The sequence below is a fragment of the Solea senegalensis genome, linkage group LG9 (assembly GCF_019176455.1).
Source record: "Solea senegalensis isolate Sse05_10M linkage group LG9, IFAPA_SoseM_1, whole genome shotgun sequence".
NCBI lineage: Eukaryota > Metazoa > Chordata > Actinopteri > Pleuronectiformes > Soleidae > Solea > Solea senegalensis.
Window position 1 is genome coordinate 973,891 of NC_058029.1, and position 24,271 is coordinate 998,161.

The following is a 24,271-nucleotide window of genomic DNA, read 5'->3' on the forward strand; positions in this document are numbered from 1 at the left end:
TTCTCATATCGTGTCCCAAACAAATCCTGCACTAAACTACACTTACAGCTAATATCGTGGTCATGGTAAAATATTGTTTAACTGCTGTAATAGTTTCCTTGTCTGTCTATTTGAATGGCACACTGACATGCTGGCGCCATCTAGTGGTAATAAACTCAAATCCAGTACATGTCCTGGCAAAGGAAGGCCTTTATTGTAAAATAAGATTTCATCTCATCACAACTGGCACCTGCATATCACAAACACACGACTGCCTGGATGAACATTATACTGACTGTAGGTTAAACATGGAACAAAAGAGTTTAAAAAAGTAAAAGTCAATTTTAAGTCATTAAAAACACATTTTCTGAGACAAAGTTTCAATATATTTGCTACAACATGACTAAAAACAACAGGTTTCTGATAATAAAAACGTCTTTTTTTTTCCATGAAACCCGTCAAATAAACTAAAAATAACCCATAAGCCCCTTCAACAAAATCTACATCTGGCTCAAAACCAGTTTAAATGTTTACATGTATGAACCTCTTTACACAGCATCTCTTTATCACTTTCATACTCATACGTAAAATTCTGTACACTCTAAGGCACTTGCGGCAGCCATAATCTTGTATTAACAAAAAACATTTCATAAGTGCACCTCTCCCTCGATAAAAAAGTACATCTTAGCATTTGTGTAAATCATGGAATATAAAAAGAAGCACAGCAAATTACCAGTGTGACGAATATTAACAATTTTTGAAATCAACTGCTCCTTTGTTTCTTAGGAGAATCAAAGCTGCATTAATGGTCTGGTTGTCATGGTTACACGACCAGGCTCTCCCTACTGACCGCTCCGTTCTGTAAGAGAAGAAAAGAGAAGTTACAAACAAACAATTCATCACGTCGTCGTCATCTATGCATCACCACAAGGTGGCAGCAGCAGCCTTCCAGTGACTGATGGAGTGAATCTGACTTTAATCTTTATTTAGTTGATGGTTTTGTTGTATTTATGTCATCTTTTTTTAACTAAAATAACATCCAGATATGCACAATTTATCAATGAAGATATCTACGTCTCGGCAGTACTGACTGTATTTTCAGTCTCATGGTGTTAAAAAGTCTGTGACGTTAACTCCAAACAGTCAGAACTGATTAAATGTTCAACGTCTTCGTCACAGTCCAAAGTCTAATGTCGCTTTTCCACTACATGGTCCCAGCCTGTCTCACCGCGCCTTGACATGGTTTGGTTGGTTTTCCATTAGAATATAGTACCTCCACAACGTGGGCGGAGTCATCACAGCACGGCTGCATGAAACTGCCACGACATCGTTTTACACACACACACACAATGAAGTGACTTGTGAAGCAGTTGTTTTCAGTGTAACTCAGTGAATCAGTGAATCACGAGAATCAGTTCATTCCAACTATGTGTTCAGTACCTCCTCCATGACCGGAGCACAGACTCCGCCTCATAGTCACTTTGTGACGCCGGTGCTGACTCCTCTGTTAAACCATGAGATTTCAGACATTTCCATGCTAATTGTTGGAGATTAATGAAAGTTTTCAGGATTTTTACGTCTTTTTAACTAATCGACAGTTCAGCTTTGTTCGCTTTAGCTCGCTCGCTTGAAAAGGTACTAACAAAAGAACCAGGTACCATCGCTAATGGAAAAGCAAAAAAAGTGGTGCCGGGACCATGAAGTGGAAACGCTTCCTAACTGTAGCACAGAGGTGCGTATGCAAGGACACTGTTCCTCTAATTTCTCTTCAAAAGAAGCTCAAACTGCACGTTCTTCAGATTTTAGCGGTGACTGACCTTACGCAGGTTGCTTCTCTTTGCGGATGACACACTTTCATCTTCACTGTACGGAGGTGGTGGAGGTGGGTAGTCATCATGGCGACCAGGGTATCCAGAGGGAGGGTTCATAGGAAGCGGCGGGGGTCCACGAGGGGCCCTTCCTCTATCCGAGTAGTCACTCGTGCTATCCAGGCCCTCGCGGCTGCGCGTCCGCTGCTGCTCGCCCATCTTCTTCATCTCTATAGCCTCACGCAAGAAGCTGTCGTCGTAATCTTCTCGTCCGGCCCTGGCGCCGCCGCCGTAGCGACGGACCCTCTCCATGTCCATCAGATCATCGCGGCTGTGACTGCGTCTGACCGGGGGGTCACCGTAAGCTCTTCCCTCTCCTCTTCGTCGACTGTCGGGTGAGTTGTCCTGTCTGCGGTCGTTGTGGTGGTTATAGCCGCTTCGGGCGCTGCTGCTCCACTCGTCGTCTGACCTGATGAGATAAATAAATCATCACTTTTAGTGTTGAAATGATATTATATAGATATATATTATATATACACGATATAGAAGTTACAGTAGGCCATCTTTATTCATTATAACGTCACCATAATAACACATAATTACTGTTGTTTATTTGGACAAAAGAGCAGTTGAGGGTGAAACCCCACAGTTTCTGAATCACATGCAGTTCTAAAGATTTAGAACTCAAACAGAAGTGGATGATTATGGGATGGGGACTGAAAAGTGGTATTAAATAGATACTGGTTCCTCATTGTTAAGTATCACAGTACAAAAACCTTAATAATTTAAAAATTACCCTCTCCTTCCGCGAGGCTCATCCGGGCGACGGTGGGGTGAGTAGTTATCTCTGTCATATCGACGGCCGATGTCGTCGAGGTTGTCCATGGAGCGGGCGCGTACACGATTACCCATGTGGCCTCCGCCGCGCCACGGGCGGTCGTCATGGTGACGGCCCTGCTGTGACACACTGCTGATGGTGCTCATCGCTTCATCCTGGTCATAGAGCGTGGCCAAAGGTGGTGGCTGGGAACGCCCCCCGCGGCCACGAGGGTCCGGTCTGTCGTGCAGAGAAGTGACTTCACTGACATTATCCGCTGAGGCAGAAACAGACGGACAAAGAGACGGTAAATTAAAAAAACAACCACGAGGAAAACGGCTTCAAGACGAGCTCAACCTCAGTAAAACGACTACTTCTGAGTTATTACTTTTAATCCAAAGGTGCATGTGTGAACAGAACAGCTCGACCATATTGTTTACTCACAGCGGTTGAAGTTCGCAGGTCTGGACGGATCCAGATTAGCCAGCTCCCGCTCCATGTAGTAAATGGCACGTGTGGCATTGCCATCAGGGTCGACCTGGATACGATAGCCACTGCGAGCTGGAGAGCAAATTTAAAGAAGAATCAGGGCTGGGCGACGTGGACCAAAACTGATATCATGATCATTTGTGTTCAAACGGCGATATGCGATATTATAACGATATTTTGAACAAAACGGGTTAGCTCACTAGCAGTGTTGCTTTTGGCAGCCATTCTGGATTTAGTCTTAGTTTTAGTCTTTTGGACCAAAATGCTTATTAGTTTTAGTCACGTTTTAGTCATTTCTATATGTGATAGTTTTAGTCACGTTTTAGTCATTTCTAAATGTGATAGTTTTAGTCACATTTTAGTCATTTCTATATGTGATAGTTTTAGTCTATTTTAGTAATTTACATTTTAGTCATTTCTATATGTGATAGTTTTAGTCACGTTTTAGTCATTTCTATATGTGATAGTTTATATTTAGTCATTTCTTATATGTGATAGTTTTAGTCGCATTTAGTCATTTCTATATGTGATAGTTTTAGTCACTTTTAGTCATTTCTATATGTGATAGTTTAGTTTTGCATTTTAATTTCTATATGTGATAGTTTTAGTCACGTTTTAGTCATTTATATGTGATAGTTTTATCAGTTTTAGTATTTCTATATTGATAGTTTTTCACATTTTAGTCATTTCTATATGTGATAGTTTTTTTAGTCACATTTTAGTCATTTCTATAGTTTTAGTCATTTCTATATGTGATAGTTTTAGTCACATTTTAGTCATTTCTATATGTGATAGTTTTAGTCACATTTTAGTCATTTCTATATATGTTTCTATATGTGATAGTTTTAGCATTTAGTCATTTCTTTATATGTAGTTTTTCTTATATGTGATAGTTTTAGTCACGTTTTAGTCATTCTATATGTGATAGTTTTAGTCACATTTTAGCTATATTGATAGTTTAGTTTTAGTCATTTCTATATTTTATAGTTTTAGTCTATATAGTCATTTCTATATGTGATAGTTTTAGTCGTTTTCATATGTGATAGTTTTAGTCAAGTATTCTATATGTGATAGTTTTAGTCACATTTTAGTCATTTCTATATGTGATAGATTTAGTCAGGTTTTAGTCATTTCTATATGTGATAGTTTGAGTCACATTTAGTCATTTCTATATGTGATAGATTTAGTCACATTTTTAGTCATTTCTATATAGTGATAGTTTTAGTCACGCTTTTAGTCATTTCTATATGTGATAGTTTTAGTCACATTTTAGTCATTTCTATATGTGATAGTTTGAGTCACATTTTAGTCATTTCTATATGTGATAGATTTAGTCACATTTTAGTCATTTCTATATGTGATAGTTTGAGTCACATTTTAGTCATTTCTATATGTGATAGATTTAGTCACGTTTTAGTCATTTCTATATGTGATAGTTTGAGTCACATTTTAGTCATTTCTATATGTGATACTTTGAGTCACGTTTTAGCGATTTAGTGGTGGCGATCAGCGGTGCTGTCCCCAAGTCTTTTTAACTGTTAACCACTGATCGCCAGCGGCGAGCTGCATAAACTGCCGCTGTATGTGAGTGTATCAGACTGAGTCTGTGCTCCGGTCATGGAGGACGTACTGAACAAATATTTTTAATTAGGACGTGTCAGAATGGTCAGTTATGAGCTCACCATATTTTTCAAAAGTCTGCCCTCTCAGTGACAGATGACACTGTGGACAAGTCAAAACAGCTTTTGTTTTACACCAACCACATAATAAAAGTTTGTTTTTATTTACTCACTGTGGTCTCCTCCACCTTCTTGGTCGTGCAGCAAAGGCACCTGGGAGCCCTGTCCAACTGCACAGAAACAAATAATTCACATTTAAATTAGGATTCTAAGGGAGTTCAGTTAAAAGTAATTAAATTGATGAGTGCGCAACAGAACTGATTTGTCAGGTGTAATAACCAAGTTTCCACCCAAGGTAAGTGATTCTCACCTGAGCTGGCACCGTCATAATCACGACTGTAGCCATTCTGGGGAGGTGGTTGTCTCACTCCATTGGGTAGAGGGAGGGGCATAGACGGCTGGTTCATGAGTTGCCCGCTGTAAGCCGGCTGAGCATACATACTGGGAGCGTACAGAGTGGGAGCATAATGATTGGGAAAACCCTTCTTCACAGCCTTCCCTGCCTCGTACACTGTGAAATAATGGACAACAATTACAGTTTGTTTTATTTTATTTTATTTTCAGCATTCTTTAAAGTAAAATGAGGGAATATGTCTTAATGCTGCAGGTCTGGAATTAAGTCCACTCTACTGTCACTTTTCAGTCGTTGTTCTAGGTCATGTGATGTTTGAGCTCTATAAAAGTGCATACAAGTTCCATATGTAATTCAAAGTTATAAATCTACCAACATTATTTTTTTTGACCAGGCTACACATTCAGTTAAAAAATGTGATTAATCACAATTAACCTGCAAATCTGCAAATAACATCATTTTAATTTTAATTTATAGCCATCCATTGACATTATATTTCATCTTCTGGTCATTTCTCACTCTTAGGAGTTATTTAAATTAATTCAAGAGGTCTAAAATGGTTTGGTAAAAATGTAAATAAATACATAAATAAAAATGGATCGGTACACCAGGAAACACAAATGATACTAACGTGCTCGAGGGCAGCAGCAGCGGTCAGGGCAGCAGGGGCAGCTGATGTAGCAGCAGCAGGTATGTGGACAGCACTGGCACCAGCAGATCCCAATCAGGAGGAGCAGCAACAGGAACCCGAGAACCACCACAAGAACCAAGAGCCAGTCTGTGTGGACCAACACAGGGAATATCACATACACTTATATCAAGAGAGACCACACTGGGATGGATGTTGAATGACATGTAACAAGTCTGCGATTGGGCTAATACATGGACATTTACTTTAATTACTGGGCCCTATGGTCACAACAGGAGCCTACCATTGTTTAACTACTTAAATTGACGATATGCACAGAGCTTCAAACTTCATCTAAAATACAAGCCTTTACTTCTGGTCAGTTGTTGTTAAGGGGAAACTTGGACTTTTTAAGGTAAGGTTAGCGACTGAATTTTCCAATACAGATTAAAAACGGTTTGCATTGTTTTTTTAGTAGTGATGCACGATACGATGACTTTCAACCTGATTCCGATTTAACCAATTTAGTTCACATTTCTTTCGAAAATTAAGTAATGAGTAAAAATAAAATGTTAATTTATTTGTTCATGAAAAGAACATCAAAATAGACCAGATTTAAATCATATCAGACAAAAGCAAGTCACTGAAACAAAAGTAAAATCAAAATAAGTTGATTCAGTGACGATGTGGGCAAAAACACACAAAACCTGGATCCACCATGTCGTCGAGAGCTGTGAACTCAAACTGTTTTCACATTGTTCAAATGCATAACTCATGCGGTCAAACAACCACAGCATAGTACCTCCTAGTGGCATTACAATGTCATTGCAATTTCAGATCATTTATTGGGTTAAATTATATTATTGGAGCAATAATTAATTGGATACCTTTTACTTGATTATCGTGCATCCTTATCTTTAAGTAGTTAACCCTGAGGTGTTCTCCATGGCCTCAAATAAAACAGGTGTTGAAGTTCCAGCGTGGGGAGGGGACAAAAGTGGAGCGCAGCTACATTCTATAGTTTGTCACAAACTGTTCTTGGTAAGTTCTGCAAACAAGAATTTGGACTGGTTCATTAAAAACAAGGAGAACCAGTGCATATATTGAATTGAGTCATGGAAGTTAGGTAAATGAATAGATATTTATATAATATATAATAATCTTTTGTGTATTTGTAACCCTGGAAATCAGTGAAGCGATAACAAGTGAAAATCTGTGGCATCATCACTAGGGGTGTCATGATCTCTATTGCAAATCGTATATCGAGGGAAACAATGTCTCGATCTTAACCTTCGAAAGCAAAGGTGGAAACGTCAGTTTTCTTAACAACACAAACGTTGAAAGAAAACCACGGCGTGCAAACTATGTGATGTGTGTGTAGCAAAGCACAGGACTTCTCCACATGCATCATGAGGACGTAGACGTGACTCGGTTTACATAGACAACGCTAAAGAGATAACTCAAGCTATAGACAGGTAGCATCAGACCTGCTACCTTACTCAGTATTTGGATTTAAACATGTAATTCACGTACTGCAAACACACTACAAAACACCAAGCAGGTCACATTTCACCCAACAGACAACAAAGGTGATGGAGAATCGTGACATGACACAAACATTTTGTTATTATTATTATTATTATTATTATTATCATTATTATCATTATTATTATTATTATTTTTCCTCTGCTCACAGCCATGTTTACACTGTCAGTAAGTCACACACCTCAAGCCACTCCCCACTACATGACAAAATCAGGGCTCATACAAGTACACTTAAAACTGAAAAACTCAAGTAACCCTTTGACAACTACATCTCCTCCTCCCTAATTACCAAGGTCAAATAAGACTGAACTATATCAAGGGGCTTGTACTACCTTCCATAACCAGTAAGTCAATGCCAGGCAGGAGGTCAGAAGTATTTGACTTTCTCTCTGTGAAGGAAAGATAAAGCCACAATTACTTTAAAGTGCCCCTGTAGTACTTGTCTAATTTTACTGCCTATAAATTATGATTCGAAAAACTTATTCAGAACCAGGTCCAGTGACTTTTTTAAACCTGTCCATAGATTAATTCAGTAACTTGCAAAAACTGTCAGGCAAAGAGTGTTTAAAACTTTGGCTCGCAACTGTCTTTAGACCTTCCAGAGGAAATGCATGTGTGTGAAGGGAGGGAGTGAAAGACCAGGGGAAACTGAAGTGAGACCACACACACGCACACGCACACGCACACACACGCGCACGCACACTATGCAACAACATACTGTTTGTCTCTGTAAGCAGACTTACCTAGAACAATTAGCTCTGTGTAGTCTTCACCGTTTCCTGTAAGGTCTTGGGACGAGATCACAGAACAGACGTAGACACCGCTGTCACCCCACGCCGTCTGTGCAATATTCAGGTCTGCATCTGTTTTTAAAAAAAAAAAACCCCAAAACATTAACTTCATAGTAACATTTTAACATTTCAAACACGAGGAAAGAGAAGACATCTAAATATTTCTCATAAGCGTCGGTTCAAACTCTCATATGCAGCTTTATCTTACACAAGCACAGCAAGTGTCATTGGCTCCGTGTATTCGCGGTTATTTAAACGGCAGATGAGTTGTGTCTGCATAGACACGGGAGCTTCAGCTCCTCCTCTTCCTCATCAGAATAGTTTTTTATCCTGTGCAGTGTAATGGAGTTGTTGTTGGGACAGACAGACACAGAGAGGATGCTGCTGGACTGCTGATGTGTCTCTATAAGCGTTCCAGCTTAGCTTATGGATCATGGTCAGAAAGCACAGGGGAGACGTTTATTAGGCCCACGTGCATCACAACCAAACATACAAATCTTATCATACGAAAGAGAAACAGAAACGGGGGCAGGTAAAAACACATTTAAGGCATTAATGCTATTGCACCAGTAATTACTGCACAGTGGGAGAAGTGGGTTGGCGTGTAACTGTAACTGGTTATTGAGTCTGGAAAGAAACTATTTAAAAATGTGTTTGTGTGCAAAAAGAAGGTGACCAGGGTGGGATTTCATTATGTTCCTTGCTCTGTGGAGGTAGCAGGCGTCAGCAACCTCCGAGAGTAGAGATTTAAAGACAAGTCAAGAGATTTCATAGTTTCAGAGTAGAGTGATCAACTCACTGTTTATGATGCTGATCTTGCGGCCCTGGTACTCTGTACCCAAAGTAACAGCATTGCCTTGCTTGGAGGCCACAATGCGCACTGTCCTCTGGCTGTCAGCACACTCGATGTTAGGGTCATAATTGGGGTTGTTCTGGGACAGGATGTTCTCTGCACTGCTGGGATTCAGTGCGGCCTGGATCGGGTCTCGGCAATATGATTTGTACCTCCATGTGATAACAGGCGGCTGACTGGCAGTAGTTTGGAAGTTACAGGTGAGCGTGACCGGCTGGAAGAGGATTACAATGTACCTCTTGGAAGGGCACTGGACCGAGATGGCCATGGTGGACTCTACAGAGAAATGAAAACACCGGAGATGAGGCATGTGAAATTTCAAACAAATTACTCCAACAAGACACTGGCATCACTTTATCTTACATTGTGTTAAAAGAACCATTATTAAGTGAAAATAATAGAGATATTTACTTAATATGATAATTATAAACTGTGATGTCGTAGAATGACTGCAAAGCTGTAAGCTGTAAACGTTGCACTTAGGAAGAGGATAAGGACTAAACCAAGCACCATCAAGTCAGGTGAAATCACAATGATCACAGTAATGAAACTCAACTTATTGACGACGCTTTAGAACAATGTGGTCCCATCCCTACTGGACCTACTGCAGATGGCCATTATTGAACTGTTAATGGTAATTGTCAAAAGGGCCCGTGTCCAAAGGTAACCACATCCTAATTAAATAAACACTAGGTGCAGCTCAGTGTCGCATAAATGATGAAAAAGGTTATCAATTATTTTATCACCAACCAGGTAACACTTCAGGCAGCAACAAAGCAGTAAAGGCTATTTCTATGCTCTGAACTAGGTGATAAAAAAACAAATAAACAGGCAACAGAAATGATCATTTTATTTTGAAAATAAAATATAAAACTTAAACAAATAAATGATTAAAAAAACAAATTGAATGAAGTGACAAATGCAACAACAATAGAGACAATCAATAGTAACGATAGAATGGATGGATAGAATAACATTTTTAGATTTATATATAGTATTTAATACGTCTTTGAAAAACGTCTAAATGTCAAATGTCGTGATGTGTTTGTTTAATGGAGCAAAGAAATCTGAAAACATTTACGTTAAGAAGCTTAAAGAAATCAGAGGACTAGTTTTAATTATGAGAAAAGAAAGACTCAAACTGATTTATCAATTGTCAAAACACTTGATTATGAATGGATGAATTGTTGCACATTTTAATTGTTTATGCTCTTTATTTGTATTGTTGTATCTGTTACTTTATAAGCATAGCATATTAATGCTGCTATTAACTATTACTATTGTCTGCACTTGTTTCAGAAAACTACTACTACCATGGGGATAATAAAGAATAAATATAGGATCAATAAAGGGATATTTCTACATTATCATTCTGAGTCAAGGGATTTGTCATTTTCTTAAATTAGTAAAACATAAATAATTTGTCAACAACACCACTAGGGTGTGGTACACAGCAAAACATATTTCTCCACCACCTCTCGAGTGGGTGTCATGAGTCATCAAAGCCAGGCTTATAATGTTTACATCGGATTTTACAGTCTATCAAATTGAGATTCTTTAGAAAAAGTTCAAAGAAAAACTAAAGCTTTTGTTCCCAATAATTCTCACCTGTGACATTGTGTGCTCTTACTTAATTAGACGACATACAACACCTTAAACAGGATTAGAGAATGGACAAGAAGTGTGGTTTCGAACATGAAGAAGATTAAATTAAAAAACTCTGGTAAGGCATTACACTGGATCATTTTTATTTATATTTATTATTAAGTGCTTTCATTTTGATTTATTGCGTGAAGTATTTTAAGCATTTTTTAAAAAACTCAATTACTCAGACTATCCACCCACTATCACCTCAGTCATTTTGCACTTTAAACTCTGGTATTCATTTTTTAACTGTTGAATGTTTCATTATCTTACTTATGTCTGTGTGATTGATCTACTTGATGTAAAGTGACTAAGCTACTGATGTAAAGTTCATATGTCATAGATTCTATAGTTACAAAATGTCACCTTCAGTAATATAACTGGTAACTTCCTCTACAATAAAGAAGTCGTTCTCTTTGTTCGGATTATCGGTTTGTTTTCCAGTGTTAGTTGAATAAACAGAAAACAGTCGTTTGTACATTATAGTCTTTGTGCTGAACACCAACTGTGTCAAGGAACAAAGTGTCAAAATCAATGAAAATCGAAACGGTGTTGACAACGAACTTTCAGCAGCGGAAGGACCCACCCAGAGAAAAAAAGGTGAACTTACCTGTTGCCACCAAGGCGACGAATATTAGAGCCAGAAACATTGTAATCCGATTATCAACGATTGTCAACGAAACTACTTGTATCACTTTATCGTACACGTGAGCAAAAGCTTCAGCGAGCGCGTCACATTAAATTTGAACACACGCACTTTTCCTCAACCAGGTAAAGTCGCCTCCATCTTGTGTCTTTGTGCACCGTGAGTGGGGGAGGGGACAGGTTAACTCGCGCACACAGGTTACGACATTCAGGGGTTGTTCTGGGTGGAGGTTCCCTCCCTTTTTTCATAGGAAATGATTTGAAATGACGACACTGACACAGTGATGGTGAGATAATAAGAGTCAAGAGCATATGGTAACATCCTTGTCATTCTTTCTTTTAATGTGTCCCAGTATTTTCACAGAGGTGAAACAGTGTGTCACCCTGTCATTGGTACAATCCGAACACAGAGAAACTGTTAATGTTCAACCGTTTTCGCTTGTGTGTGCTGCAGTCAGTAGGACAGAGGGTTTTTACACATCATTAGAACACAACTGAGCACAACATCTGTCCTGACAACATGTTTACAACTACAGCTCAACTTGTTTACAGTCGGCGGATTCACAGCTGATGTTGTTGATGACACAACATTTAACAGGGACCCGGTTCCATCCCATGGATGTTTTATAAGATTTACAAGTATTTTTCGATTAATCAAAATCAAACTACTGTATTCAATACGTGTGTAATGAGTAATTGTTGTCAATGTAAAGATACAGATACTGAGAAATGCATCAGTTCTGAAGATATTTTTGGATTGAACAAAAAATTGCATTAACCTTGGAGAAAACATAGGTTAATATGTAACTTACTGTATGTACACGTCTATTTGCAGAAAGTTAAAAATCACCACTCAAACATGTGCTTTATCGCTCTTTGAGTGAAATAAACAGAGAGACAAACAAAACTAAAACATGACCTCCATACCTGACATGACATTTGATATTTAACATCTATTATTTTAGGGCTGCAATGATGAAAAATGAGTGATTTAAAACTAAGTCAGTCATCAAGATGGTTTGGTGTATAGGTAAGTAAATCGTAAGGGAACAGTTTTAAAGTTAATGGTAGTAAATGCACTTAAATCAATAGTCTTCCAATTCAGTGGTGTATGTTTGGACAACGACAATTGTATTGTTAGCACTACCTCAACTGACCACTAGATGGCAAGGTGCCTTCACCTAAAAACCTCAAAACCCATGATGAGACCACCATTAATCCATAAACACAAATAATTGACTCAATTGAGCAAGTAAACAACAACAACAACAATATAACTATAATGCAAATGATAGAGTTTAGGTGAAATTTAGAATCATAATCATAATAATCATCAATGAATGACATGAATTCCCAAACCCCTGAAATATTCTGGTGCACTGATGACAACAGAATGGAATGAATGTTTAAATGTATATAAAAGTTTAATGGATATTGGGGAAAAAAATGAACATTTGGGGTAGAAAAACTTAATAAAATATAAAATGCAAGACAATGGGATTTAAACAAGAATAAAACTAAAACTGGATAAAAGACTCGTAAAAAGTAACATAAAAATGAAATAAAATGGTCATTGAAGGGATTTCTTTCTTTGTTAAGTGTGGTTGTTTGAGGACACATTACGACATTGCACAGATGCACAATCAGTGTGTAAGAGCCAGCAGGGACACAAAGATAAAAAGATGTTAGCCACTTAATAAATGGCTCACCTTCTGCGATATCTTAAAACAAGCAGACACACAAGGACATAATAATCTTTCTAATGATGGTGAACTTTTACAAAGAGTGAATTACAAGTCACCAGTCAAAAAACACCTGAACATTTACTTTTTGGGGAATCCTTCAAATGTGTTCATGGTATAATATACTGAGTCAATATGACTTTCAGTGTGTCTAAGAATGGACTCTATATTTCATCATGTATGTACATTAGTCCAGGAGACTATAAAATACCTAAAGTCTGTTTATTAGCCATCACCAAAAGGTGTCTTAAATGCAAATATACTATAATGTACAGGTGTGGAGAAGTGTCAGGTGACACATTTAAAACACTATTAAAGAAACTATATCATTTGTTCCTCTTACTTCCTCCTATGTGCATGCAGTATGTGCATTTCTTGTACATGTAAATGAATCAATGAGATTGTGCAGACGTCATAGACTGTATACAAAACATGGACATAGTCTATCAGTTCAGACATAAGTCAGGAGGTTCAGTCAATGATCAGAGAAGAAGATAAATGGGATGTCAATGATGTGCTTGTTGGTGTCAGATGGTCTTGGGATTTTCCACCACAACAGTTAGTATAGACTCATACAGTAGATGGTGGGAAAACAAATAACACAGTGAGCAGCAGTTGTGCAGGGAGACGTTGGAGAAGAACGACCACACTGGTTTGAGGTGACAGAAATGTGATGGTGAGTGAACAACACACTGAACCTGTGAATGATGAATGTGGCATTATTACAGTGTCATTGAGAGGTCCATATTCCACTACAAACATAGACCGATCATTAAAGTAATGCTGCGTCAGTCTTTTGTGGAAATATGGTGAAGGGAATGAAACTTTCATTGCAGATAACAGGCAACATTGTCACTTTGGTTCACTCACTATCAGCCTGAGAAGGACAGAGGTTTGGAGGAACTGCTGCCTCCAGATAACAGCTGATCAATAGATGACTCAAAGAGACAAAAGCAGCCATGAAACCTCGAGTGAGAAGACGGGTCACATCTGATCTGATCGGCAGCTGATGACAAACAGACGACAGCTGCAGAGTCAGTGGAGATCAGACCTGAAATGACAGTGTGTGTGTGTGTGTGAGTGAATATTACCATATATTTTTAAATGAAATACTGCATTTTTGTATTTGCAGAATACTAATAATACTTTGAGGTGATCTTGTCAATATTACGCGGCAGCAGAGTTCAGAACGGACAAACTTTGTTTTTATTTCACTAAAGGGAGCAGTTGAAGGACTGGGCAGGTTAGGTCCTAAACGGAAGATCCAAGGGACGGAGGAGATCCAATAAGGAAGTGCATGTGTCCAGAGAGACAGGGTCCAGAGAGCAGAGCAGGCAGGTCTGGATGAAAGAGACCATCATTCAAACAATCAGGACACAGAGGGGAGGGGCAGAGAGGCAAACTGGGGCAGATCTAAGGCCAAATCCCATTTGTAAGTATATCTGATCACAATCTGATCTTCCTGGCCAACTTCCACATGGATCTCTACAGTAACAGGCCACGCCCCGGAAAAACAAGTAGTCTAAATAAAATACACAAAATGCACGACAGAAATCTGCACTGGTTTCTGTCCCAAATGGTTACGTGGAGCCGCAGATCATTTAACGAGCCTCCAATTATCCTGCATCTCTCTGGATCTACATCACTGTGGTTGTTGTTGTTCACGTCGCGCTGTGAGAAATGCAGAAGACCGAGATGTTCAGATGGAAGCGGATCTGCAGATATCCGATCAGAAACTGTTCACACTGACAAAAAGTCAAGTGAAAATCTGATTTGGGCTGCAGTCTCATGCTTTTTGTTTAGACATCTGGACAATGTCAACACAGACACACGCAGATCTGATCTGATCTCTTATATAATGCATCGTTTGATGAGCTGCAGTCTAAACAAGGCCTAACAGTCCAGTTGTACACAACATAGCTTTCAGCTATTTTTAACATAACATAACATAACATAACATACATAAATGCAAAGTCTAGATTATATTTCTAACTCCAATCACCAAAGTGTTTGTATGTATGTGTGTCTTCAATGATGCCGTCACATTGTTAAACACAAAAATACAAAACAACATTTACATTTTGATACAAAATATGAAGGAATTTTCTTTCATCATCTCAATGAAATACAAATGACAAAATAATATTTTGCATTTTCAGTTCAATTCATTTTTATTTACCGCACATTATTTTAAGGTACTTTACATGGTAAGATCAACACCTTAATACTTAAATCCTTGTTTTAAATACATGTATCAGAAGTATACATAAGTATTCCCTTTTACTACAGTTTCTATGTTGCCTTTGTTTATTTTAATTGTGCTGAACGTCTCTCACCTCCTACAAAGTTTCAGACGTAACAGAAAACTGAGAAATCCTCTGCACCTGCTCTTCCTAGAATAAAGTTTGTCACTGTCTTTGTCTCCTCTCCACAGCCTGTTTGACACGAAACAGCAGAAGCCATTGTGATGTATGCCTTTATGAATGTCTGCATGTCTGCATGTGTTTGGACTGTGGGAGGAAACTGGAGAACCTGGAGAAAACCCACACACACACACACAGGGAGAAACAAACTCCATGCAGAAAGACTCTTTTTTTTCTGCAAATGCAAGTGTACTCACCAACTGTGTGGCTCCGCCCAGCAAACGACGGCATAAAAAAGACTATTTCCTAAAACACTATGACAACACGTGTGGAGAAGTGACCTGCTGGGTTTCCTGAAGGTGACGCTGCCCAGCGTGTGATTCACATGAGGAGACGACCTCAACCAGCTGTCCTTTAGTGAGGACGGGGGTTTCCTCTGTTTTTTCTTTCTAAAATCAATGACGAGCTCCATTGTCTTGTCTGCGTTCACTGATATTAACTATTCACTTCATTTTCATGCACAGTGTGGTCATTATGAAGAATGAGAGAATCTCTGTAAATGACAAGAAACACAGTCAGGTATACACGGTCAATAAAAACTAAATAACCTACATACACACACACACACACACACACACACACAGAGCTCCACATGCAAAAACATATGTAATAACTTACAGTTGTTGTAATAACATTGTAACAATACAATTCTTTTTGTCAGAATAATCAAACTGTGGTGATAAATAACCTTTATTTTATAACATCTGTCCAAAACGAATGAAGTAGGATTTCACTTGCTCTCCACCAGGGGCGTCCTTGTGATTCGCGTCTCCTTCTAACGAGGCCAATCACAGGCACGAGCCCGTGCACGTGCAGGCAGGAGAGGCTCGTCTTGAACACTTCACTGCACCAACCAATTAGGTTGCAATATGTAGCAAGCGACGACGTCGCTGAGGGAAACATAGATCTCCCACCTAGGCTGCTGCCCCTGAACGCATCCTGTGTAGAAACTGTGACCTTGTCAAATTAAGTGTTTAAATCATAAAGAAAGAAAAAAAGATCGAAATAAGTAAATAAATAATCACCCTAATTGTAAAAAATAATCAATTTACTGCCGGAGGTGAAGGAGGAGGAGGAAGAGGAGGAAGAGGAGGTGGTGTCTCCATCTGTCCATCCAAGGCGGATGGTGTGTGTGCGTCGTAAGAAGAGCAGCAGCAGCAGCAGCAGCTCCTCTGCTACGTCAGTGAACGTCACACAGCACAGGACCTTCTCTCTCTCTCTCTCTTCAGTCTCTTCAGTGACTCCCTGCACAGAGGAAAAGAGAAGAAAACCTTCGCGGACCGAAAGGTAAGAAGATAATTATCCACACTAACCTTCCTCATCATCGTCATAACGCATCCATTTCCTCTGCTGGGCTCGTTTTCCTCTTTACTTAAAAGGATATTTATAAACACTAATAACGACATTTATTAATGAAAGCTCATTGTGTCCTAAACCTGTGTCGATGGAATACAATAATGAATTATTCATATTTGATATTAGAAGAGAATATAGTTGTAAATGATACTTGGTTGAAATGCGCCCTTGGTTCTTGTTCATGCTCGTGCTGGGAGGTCTCGTGCTTTCAAAGAGATCAACATCATCATTGTTCCTCATCACTGTGTGGTCAGAGAGAAGAAGGTTAAGATGCTGATGTTTTCATGTTTGATCACAGTTTTCTTTTGAATCATCTGTGTCCAGATCCATGGCGATGGATTTGGCACCGGCGTCCTTGTCTCTGTCTTTCCATCGTTCCGCATTTTCTCTCCGGTAAACGGACTGAAATGTGCAGCTCTGTTTTTTTTCTTGACTACAGTTTCTGCACGTGAATAATCGACATTTGATTTATGTTCTCTTACATTTGATTATCATTTGTTGGCGGGGACAGGAGGACTGTCCTTCTCCTGTCCAACTGCATCGTGCGCCACAATGACCTTGTGGAAACCCAGCAGGGAGAATGTGATGGAGGAGGAGGAGGAGGAGGAGTAATGATGATGATGAGCATACATATATATATATATATATATATATATATATATATATATATATATATATGTATATTATGCATTTTCTTCAGTAAATACAATCTATTAGAAGACGTCTATTAGTCATGTTTCTAAATTTAGTCCAAAACATGACCATAAGACTTTAGTTACATATTTAGATTATTCTTAACATGCCCAACAATGATTTCAACTATAACTAAATGATTATAACATTATTGATTTTTTTAAAAACCCAACAACATAGATATTGTTCTTATAAAATAGAAATAATAAAAACAAACACTAGATTGTCACAAGAACAGGTTGTGAAATGATTCCTCTGGGCCATAATAATGAATTGAACAGATAACTAAACAGAGTTATTTGAGGGTAGGCTAATGGCTAATTGAAGCGCTGGTATTTAAAATAATAAAATGTAGAAGTGTCGGTACTTCGTGCCAGACAGTATTGGCCCACTTCAAACACTAAACGTCTTTGGACACCATTAGATTTGTTGTTTTAGCAATGCTATATTATGCTATATATACCATACAGTATAATTATTTATCAATCACTTTGGGAGATATTTAGAAAATACTGGAAACACTGCTGTAGTTTAAAAACTGCTTCTACAGTGTCTGACACAACTGACATATGGCGCTTTTCCACTCTACAGTCCCGACTCTACACAGTTTAGTTGGTTTTCCATTACAATATAGTACCTCCTCAATGTGGGCGGAGCCATCATAGCAACTGTGGGGGGACCCAGAGAGCAAATCTTACATTGTGTTACTTTAAACCTGGAGTGGAACCCAAATAAATGTCACTGATAAAAACTTGTGTTTGTCAACAAAATCTGCTGTGAAAAAAGTTCCAGAACAGAATTTCTGAAAGAGGAAGGAGACGTCAGAAATCCTACCATACTGTGCTGTACTGTAATATCTGATATTATCATGATATATAAGTCACTGTTAGATATTGAGATGAGATAAAACATTTTCTATATATATTTAAATGTTAATGCACAAAAAGTGCTTATTTGTAATGTCAGTTAAATGACAAGTGTAAAATACGACCAGAACAATCTGGATTAAAAATGTTGGCTTCTGTGAAGAACGTGAAACCAAACTAAAATACTTTGAACATGAGCAACATGTTAGAATAGAATAGAATAGAATAGAATAGAATAGAATAGAATAGAATATTCATTATGACCTGGAGCTGGAGGAGAAAAAAAGAGCTTCACCAAACTGAGAAAACATCAAACTCATCACAAACTCTGTTGCTGTTTCCATTGCAAAGGATTTAGATTGGACTTTCTTTCCTTGATTTCCAGTGAAATCTGTTGTTCTCCTCTTGGTCTCGACCCTGAAACGTTCTCCTGCACGGTTGTAGGTGATGAAGGACAAGGTGTCCACTCGTGTTTTCAGGTTGACATTGAAATCCTTCACAGATTTGGACCATTCTTAGTCTGGGTCAGGGTGCATGTCATGTGCAACATCATGTGCAATGACACAAATTGACTGACGCTCAGAGGTTTTGCAGCATGAATGTCTGATGTCTTCATACTGTGGCGGCCATTGCTGCAGCAATAAGACTTTCCTGTTTCTGAGCTGTGTGAGCAGTGAGGAGATCAGTAACATGCAGGAAACTGTGCATGTGTGGGGTGTGGGGACCACTGGAGGTCCACAAACCAGCGCTTTAGGGGTCTATAAAACAAATAATAATAATAATATTAATAATAAATCACAACATGTGATTGTGGGTGTGACGGTGGGTCAGTGGTCGGTTGAATGAGTTGTTTTTCAATTGAAGGGTCGTGGGTTTGATTCCTGGCTCAACTAATCTGCTTGGCTGATGGCTGTGTCAGTAGCATGTGAGTGGGTATGAAAGACGAGTGATAGAAGTAAATGAAAGTGTGAGTGAATGTGTGAATGGCATTGGGATGAGTGGTCATCAAGACCAGAAAATACACATCATTTATCACGACAGGGGAGGAAATTATTCAGAAGAGATTCAGTAATAAAATATTATATTATTAAACAGACAGGATTGTATGTGACAAACGAGGCACTCGAAATTAAATAAAGAATCAAATCTGACTTTAGATTCTTTCCAATCGCTCTCTCCCTGAACTGCTCTGTGATTGGTTAGATCTTGGCTGGAACCAGCTCCAGGTGTCAGTGTCTCTCAGGTCAATTCAGCTACATTTTATTTGTATAGGATTCATAACTTACATTATCTTAACAAACCTTTAACAAACAATCATTAGAGAGAAACCGCACAGGAACACAGTGGAGAGAAGAACTAAGAATTAATAACAATCATCATCATCATCACTATCTTTTTCATCATCTGGTCCAGGGGGTGACAGGCCTCTTGCCCCAATGCCATGTCACATGATTTACATGATGATGAATGATTATTATGCAATTATTAATAGAAAAAAAACCTTTAAAGCTGTCGCCTAAAGATAAAAATAAAACAAATGTGTTATGAGTTTTCACTTCCTGTGTGTGCTGCACACAGGAAGTGACCCTCTGCAAAAAGATTGGAGTTGAACTGAAAGAGGAAAACATTGTCATTCTGTAGTTTGACAAGATAAATGTCCCCTCCCGCCCCTGCTCTGCTGCTGTATACACACAAACGCTCCCACAGCTATTGACTGACAGATGAAGAGTGCAGAATACAAACAGTCTGATGTCATGTCTGTTCACAAGCATCAAAAGAGGCAGAATGTTATCAATAAGAAAAACATCCCTTAACATCAGACAGTACAACATAAGCAGTACGATTTAACGCCTTTGTAGCAGCTGAGTCTGACACACAGTAAAGCAGGAGGAGCTCAGGGAGCTGCTCTGTTTGGCGTTCTCATTTTCTGCCTCTTACTCCCGCTGATTGGACTGTGCGACGCTCTGTCCGCAGAGATTCACCCTGTCACAAGTCACAACTCGCCTCGCTCCCTCCCTGCAGCCAGCAGCAGTGCTGCCCACATAGAACAGTTAAGAAAATAAAGGCAGCAGCTTGTAACACACAGCACATCCAAGATCAGCAATTAAACAGCTGTTTCAACCACCTATTACAGGTACAGTGTGTGTGTGACTGGAGACATTATGCTGCTGTGTGTTTCCACAAAGATGTTCTTTGTCCTGGAAGCTGCTGCTGAGATACAGCATCTCAGCATGGTTAAAGAAAGTTGATGGTCTGAGTTTCTCCTCGTCGCCACACGGTGAGGTGACGGTGGTGGTAGCAATCAGTGTCAACCACGTCACTCTCATTAAGTGGCGCGTGGAACGATCTCTATCGATGTGTGAGAATACTTCCCAATGTCTCATTTCAATTCCAATTCCTCGTGTCACCATTTGATTCAAAATAGAATTCTGATTCAAAATACATTTTTCTCCAGTGAGAATTGATTCAAAACAAATGTAGAGCTGCTAATCTGAGAGTCTGCTCTGCTGCTGTGAGCTAAGAAAAGCTTCTGTCGTCATGAAATCACAGTTTGCATGATAGGGAGAATTTATCTTTTTACTTTTATTGAAGATAAACTTTCACTTTCAAGAATGAACAAATACATGGCCATATTCACAAAGTATTCAGTGTACTCAAAATAGTTTCTGTTCTGCTATTTCTTGTCCAAGCGTTTGAGATCATCTTTAGTGATGCACCCGACTGCAAACTTGGAGAATCACTGACTGAACTGGTCGTGGAGCTTGTGTGAGAGCAGCTCGTGTGAGAGCAGCTCGTGTGAGAGCAGCTCGTGTGAGTGCAGCTCGTGTGAGAGCAGCTCGTGTGAGTGCAGCTCGTGTGAGTGCAGCTCGTGTGAGAGCAGCTCGTGTGAGAGCAGCTCGTGTGAGCCCGGGTGAGAGAGCAGCCCGCAGAGAGCAGCAGCCTGTGAGAGCAGAGTCCTGCAGGAGAGCAGCCTGCAGGGCAGTGGTGAGTGCAGCCTGTGAGTGCAGTCGCGGGTGAGTGCAGCCTCGCTGTGAGAGCAGCTCGGAGAGTGCAGCTCGTGAGAGCAGTGGTGCAGCTCTCGTGGTGAGAGCAGCTCGCAGGAGAGCAGGCTCTGAGCCTGCAGGAGAGCAGCAGCCTGGGTGAGTGCAGCCTGCAGGGAGCAGCCTGCAGAGCAGTGAGTGCAGTCAGCGGTGAGCAGCGCGGTGAGTGAGTCAGAGAGCAGCTCAGGTGAGTGGAGCCGCGAGCAGCCGCTCGTGTGAGAGCAGCTCGTGTGAGTGCAGCTCGTGTGAGAGCAGCTCGTGTCCATTCAGATGTCCCTCTATCCCCAGTCTGGGTGAGCTGGGATCAGCTTTTCCAACAGTCAGAAGAAATGCCGCTCTACTGACATGATCACGTTTTAGTGTTTGACTTTGTGGTGAATGATTCAGTGAAGGAAGATTAAATCTGATCTAATACCTGGTCCTGGATCCTCTGCATCAGTTGTTGTCACGTTCAGTAATTTAGTCCATGGCAGTTTCAGTCTCTTCAAACATCCTGACACTTTGTCGTGCAGGTCCGGGCCCCGGGTGGTTCCCCTCATTGACTTCATGGCAAGAAATTCCTCTATTATTTTGAACCTGTCATTGAGTCCTTACCTTCCATGCTCTTGGCCATGGCCTGCCCATAAAAAGCACTCATGTTTAATGGAACAGATTAGCGTCTTCACAGCCACACACGACCAGGGGTGAGGGTGCAATAGGCAACTTGAGTGAGGCCTGTGTGTAGACAGCAGCCTCTGTTGCAGTCAAGCTGAATGACAATGCAGACTCTCATCTTTTATTGTTTCAAATTTTTGAGGAAAACGATAAAATAAAACAAAGCACCGTCAAATCTAAAAAACTAAAAACTAAAAAACTCCCAGCTGAGCTAGTTTGCTAGTGTATTGTTCACTTTGGTAATGTTGTGTGACAGAGTGTCCTTGTTTACCATGTGAGGGCAAACTGAATCATAGATTTAGATTTTTGGAAGTTTTGAATCGATTAAGAATCTTTGAGGTAAGAATTGTGACTTTCACATGAATCTATTCCTATTAATGATCATTGGTACCATTTTTGACAAAGGTTTTGGAAAAGGAACATTTATACTTTGATGCTACTGAGCAGATCATACCTTTGTCAGTGCAGCTAAGCTAAAATGCTAAAATGATGTGTTTCACCATGCAGCAGAGCTTTATACTGCAGTGACAGAAGGCAATGACAGCGACAGCAGCACAGACTCACACAGTTCCAGGTACATTGTTAATATCCATCATAAAGTTTTCAACCTATCAAGAGAGTACATTGATAATACAGAGCATATACATGCATTAAAAAAGGTGTTGTTTCTGTGCACGTCCAGGAACCTGGGTACATAAAGTGTGTGCTCTTAAACAGAGACAGGAAGTAATCACCACTGTCGGGTGACGCGTGTTCGTCCTGACTTCCTCGAGTCAGTAATGATAAACTGTACATTCTTCAGGGATTGAACCATTGAACCTGCAGGAGACACCACGTCATCTTAATTACCCTGATTTATCTCAACCCATTATAGTACAAATGGCCTACATTTTCAATGAATTGGACTCTTCTCTGTCAGGTTTTATTCAAACAATTATTTATTTTTTTTCTTTATATAAATATATTGGGTGGAGTTGTCATATAGAGTTTGACTGATTTGTCTTGAGACAGTTTTTAAACACATTTATCAAACAGCTCTTGGAAATGATTCATTTAGCAATTCAAAATGATATCAGGTGTTACAGATATGGTGAGTTGTCATATTATGCAGTCCAAAAACATGCAATATGGGGATTAGGTAAATTGGTCACTCTAAATTGACGATTGGCCGTGTGATGGACCGGCGAACTGTCCAGGGTGAACCACGCCTACCGCCCTCTGTCAACTGAGTTCTGCTGAGCTAGACAGGATTTTTGTAAGTCAGTTTCTATGCTAGGCTTAGCTAACCGGCTATCGCCTGCAGCTTCACACAGAAATCTGAGTGGGCTTGAATTTCTCACCTAACTTGTAGCCAAAGACAAAATGAAATAAGTGTATTCTTTAAAATACCAAAGTGTGACTTTAATGAATTTACAGACTCAAACAACGTCTTCCCTGCAATTAGCATCTAATTACAGAGATACAGTAATTAGACACTTGGTAGATCATTCTGGGACCTGTAAAGTAAAGCATCTTTTCAGACACACACACACACACACACACACACACACACAGACAGAGCATCTGCAGAGTGCGATGGTGACTATATCTGCATTGTGTGGTTTTCCTTAAATGTTACAGTATAATCCTTCTCTTTAATCCCTGCAGTATATTCTTGGTTGTGCTGGTGCTCTGCAGTACATGTTTATGATTAAGGCAGTTATTCCACCACTTAAGGTTCCTTAATCATCTACTGGAAGGATTGTGATGCAAGGTTTTTGGTGATATATCGGGAGTGCTTGTGTCGATAACGACACCAATATACATACTGGTAACACATACTGTATGCTGCGTATGTTGTATATTCAGTACATTCATATGTCATTATTGATATACTGTATGTTCTTCCCTGCACCACACTGCAGAGGCCTTGTTGGGTCTATATATATATATATATGTACTGTATATATATATATACATATATATATATATGTATATATATATACACATATATATATATATACTGTATAAATGTATATATTAATTAACCATCATACAAAGCCTATATTGTCCAGTACCGATATTGTGTCGATAACATCATGCATTCCTATAGTTTCTAGATGTGTTGGTCAGATTTTGCAGAAGTCTAATTAAGTCTATTAAAGGAACTTGCGACATTTACACTTGTCGCAAGTTCTATTTTTCTAAGTAGCTCAGATAATGTGTTGGCTTTAAGAAGTGAGAAGTCTGGGAAACGCTGTCATACATGATAGTAATGTAAGACAAC

At 39.4% G+C, this 24,271-nt stretch overlaps 2 protein-coding genes and 1 long non-coding RNA gene across 4 annotated transcripts in view; 1 reads left to right on the plus strand and 2 right to left on the minus strand.

Moving 5' to 3' along the window:
• Positions 1-171: 171 nt before the first annotated feature.
• Positions 172-11,405, minus strand: lsr (lipolysis stimulated lipoprotein receptor). Of its 2 annotated transcripts, XM_044035145.1 has the most exons (11): positions 11,196-11,405; positions 8,888-9,217; positions 8,041-8,160; positions 7,630-7,686; positions 5,756-5,902; positions 5,083-5,283; positions 4,886-4,942; positions 3,049-3,165; positions 2,584-2,881; positions 1,797-2,256; positions 172-838 (listed from the first exon to the last, which is right to left on the minus strand). In XM_044035145.1, exons 1-11 carry the CDS (start codon positions 11,233-11,235, stop codon positions 803-805), a joined length of 1,863 nt encoding a protein of 620 aa, XP_043891080.1. In that variant the 5' UTR covers positions 11,236-11,405; the 3' UTR covers positions 172-802. The 2 variants fall into 2 exon arrangements, with proteins under 2 accessions (XP_043891080.1, XP_043891081.1); XM_044035146.1 differs by lacking the exon at positions 7,630-7,686.
• A 2,750-nt stretch (positions 11,406-14,155) lies between these two features.
• LOC122775011 lies at positions 14,156-15,515 on the minus strand. Its single transcript, XR_006361052.1, has 2 exons — positions 15,309-15,515; positions 14,156-14,687 (listed from the first exon to the last, which is right to left on the minus strand). It is a non-coding gene; the product is annotated as an uncharacterized LOC122775011 (long non-coding RNA).
• Positions 15,516-16,527: 1,012 nt separating this feature from the next.
• The window catches only part of sv2a (synaptic vesicle glycoprotein 2A), a 32,897-nt gene continuing 25,153 nt past the window's right edge, over positions 16,528-24,271 (plus strand). The window contains exon 1 of the mRNA XM_044033891.1: positions 16,528-16,682. The gene's annotated coding sequence lies outside the window, so the exon portion shown is untranslated. The remainder of the gene's footprint in view (positions 16,683-24,271) is intronic.

What these genes read in the sequence shown, in the direction of transcription:
- lsr (XM_044035145.1), bottom strand. Translation starts at nt 11,235, where the DNA reads ATGTTTCTGGCTCTAATATTCGTCGCCTTGGTGGCAACAG. An exon ending in CAAGATCAGCATCATAAACA is followed by an intron (nt 8,161 to 8,887) that starts GTGAGTTGATCA and finishes TTTTAAAAACAG; the next exon opens with ATGCAGACCTGAATATTGCA. An exon ending in AGAGAAGCAACCTGCGTAAG is followed by an intron (nt 839 to 1,796) that starts GTCAGTCACCGC and finishes CTTCTCTTACAG; the next exon opens with AACGGAGCGGTCAGTAGGGA.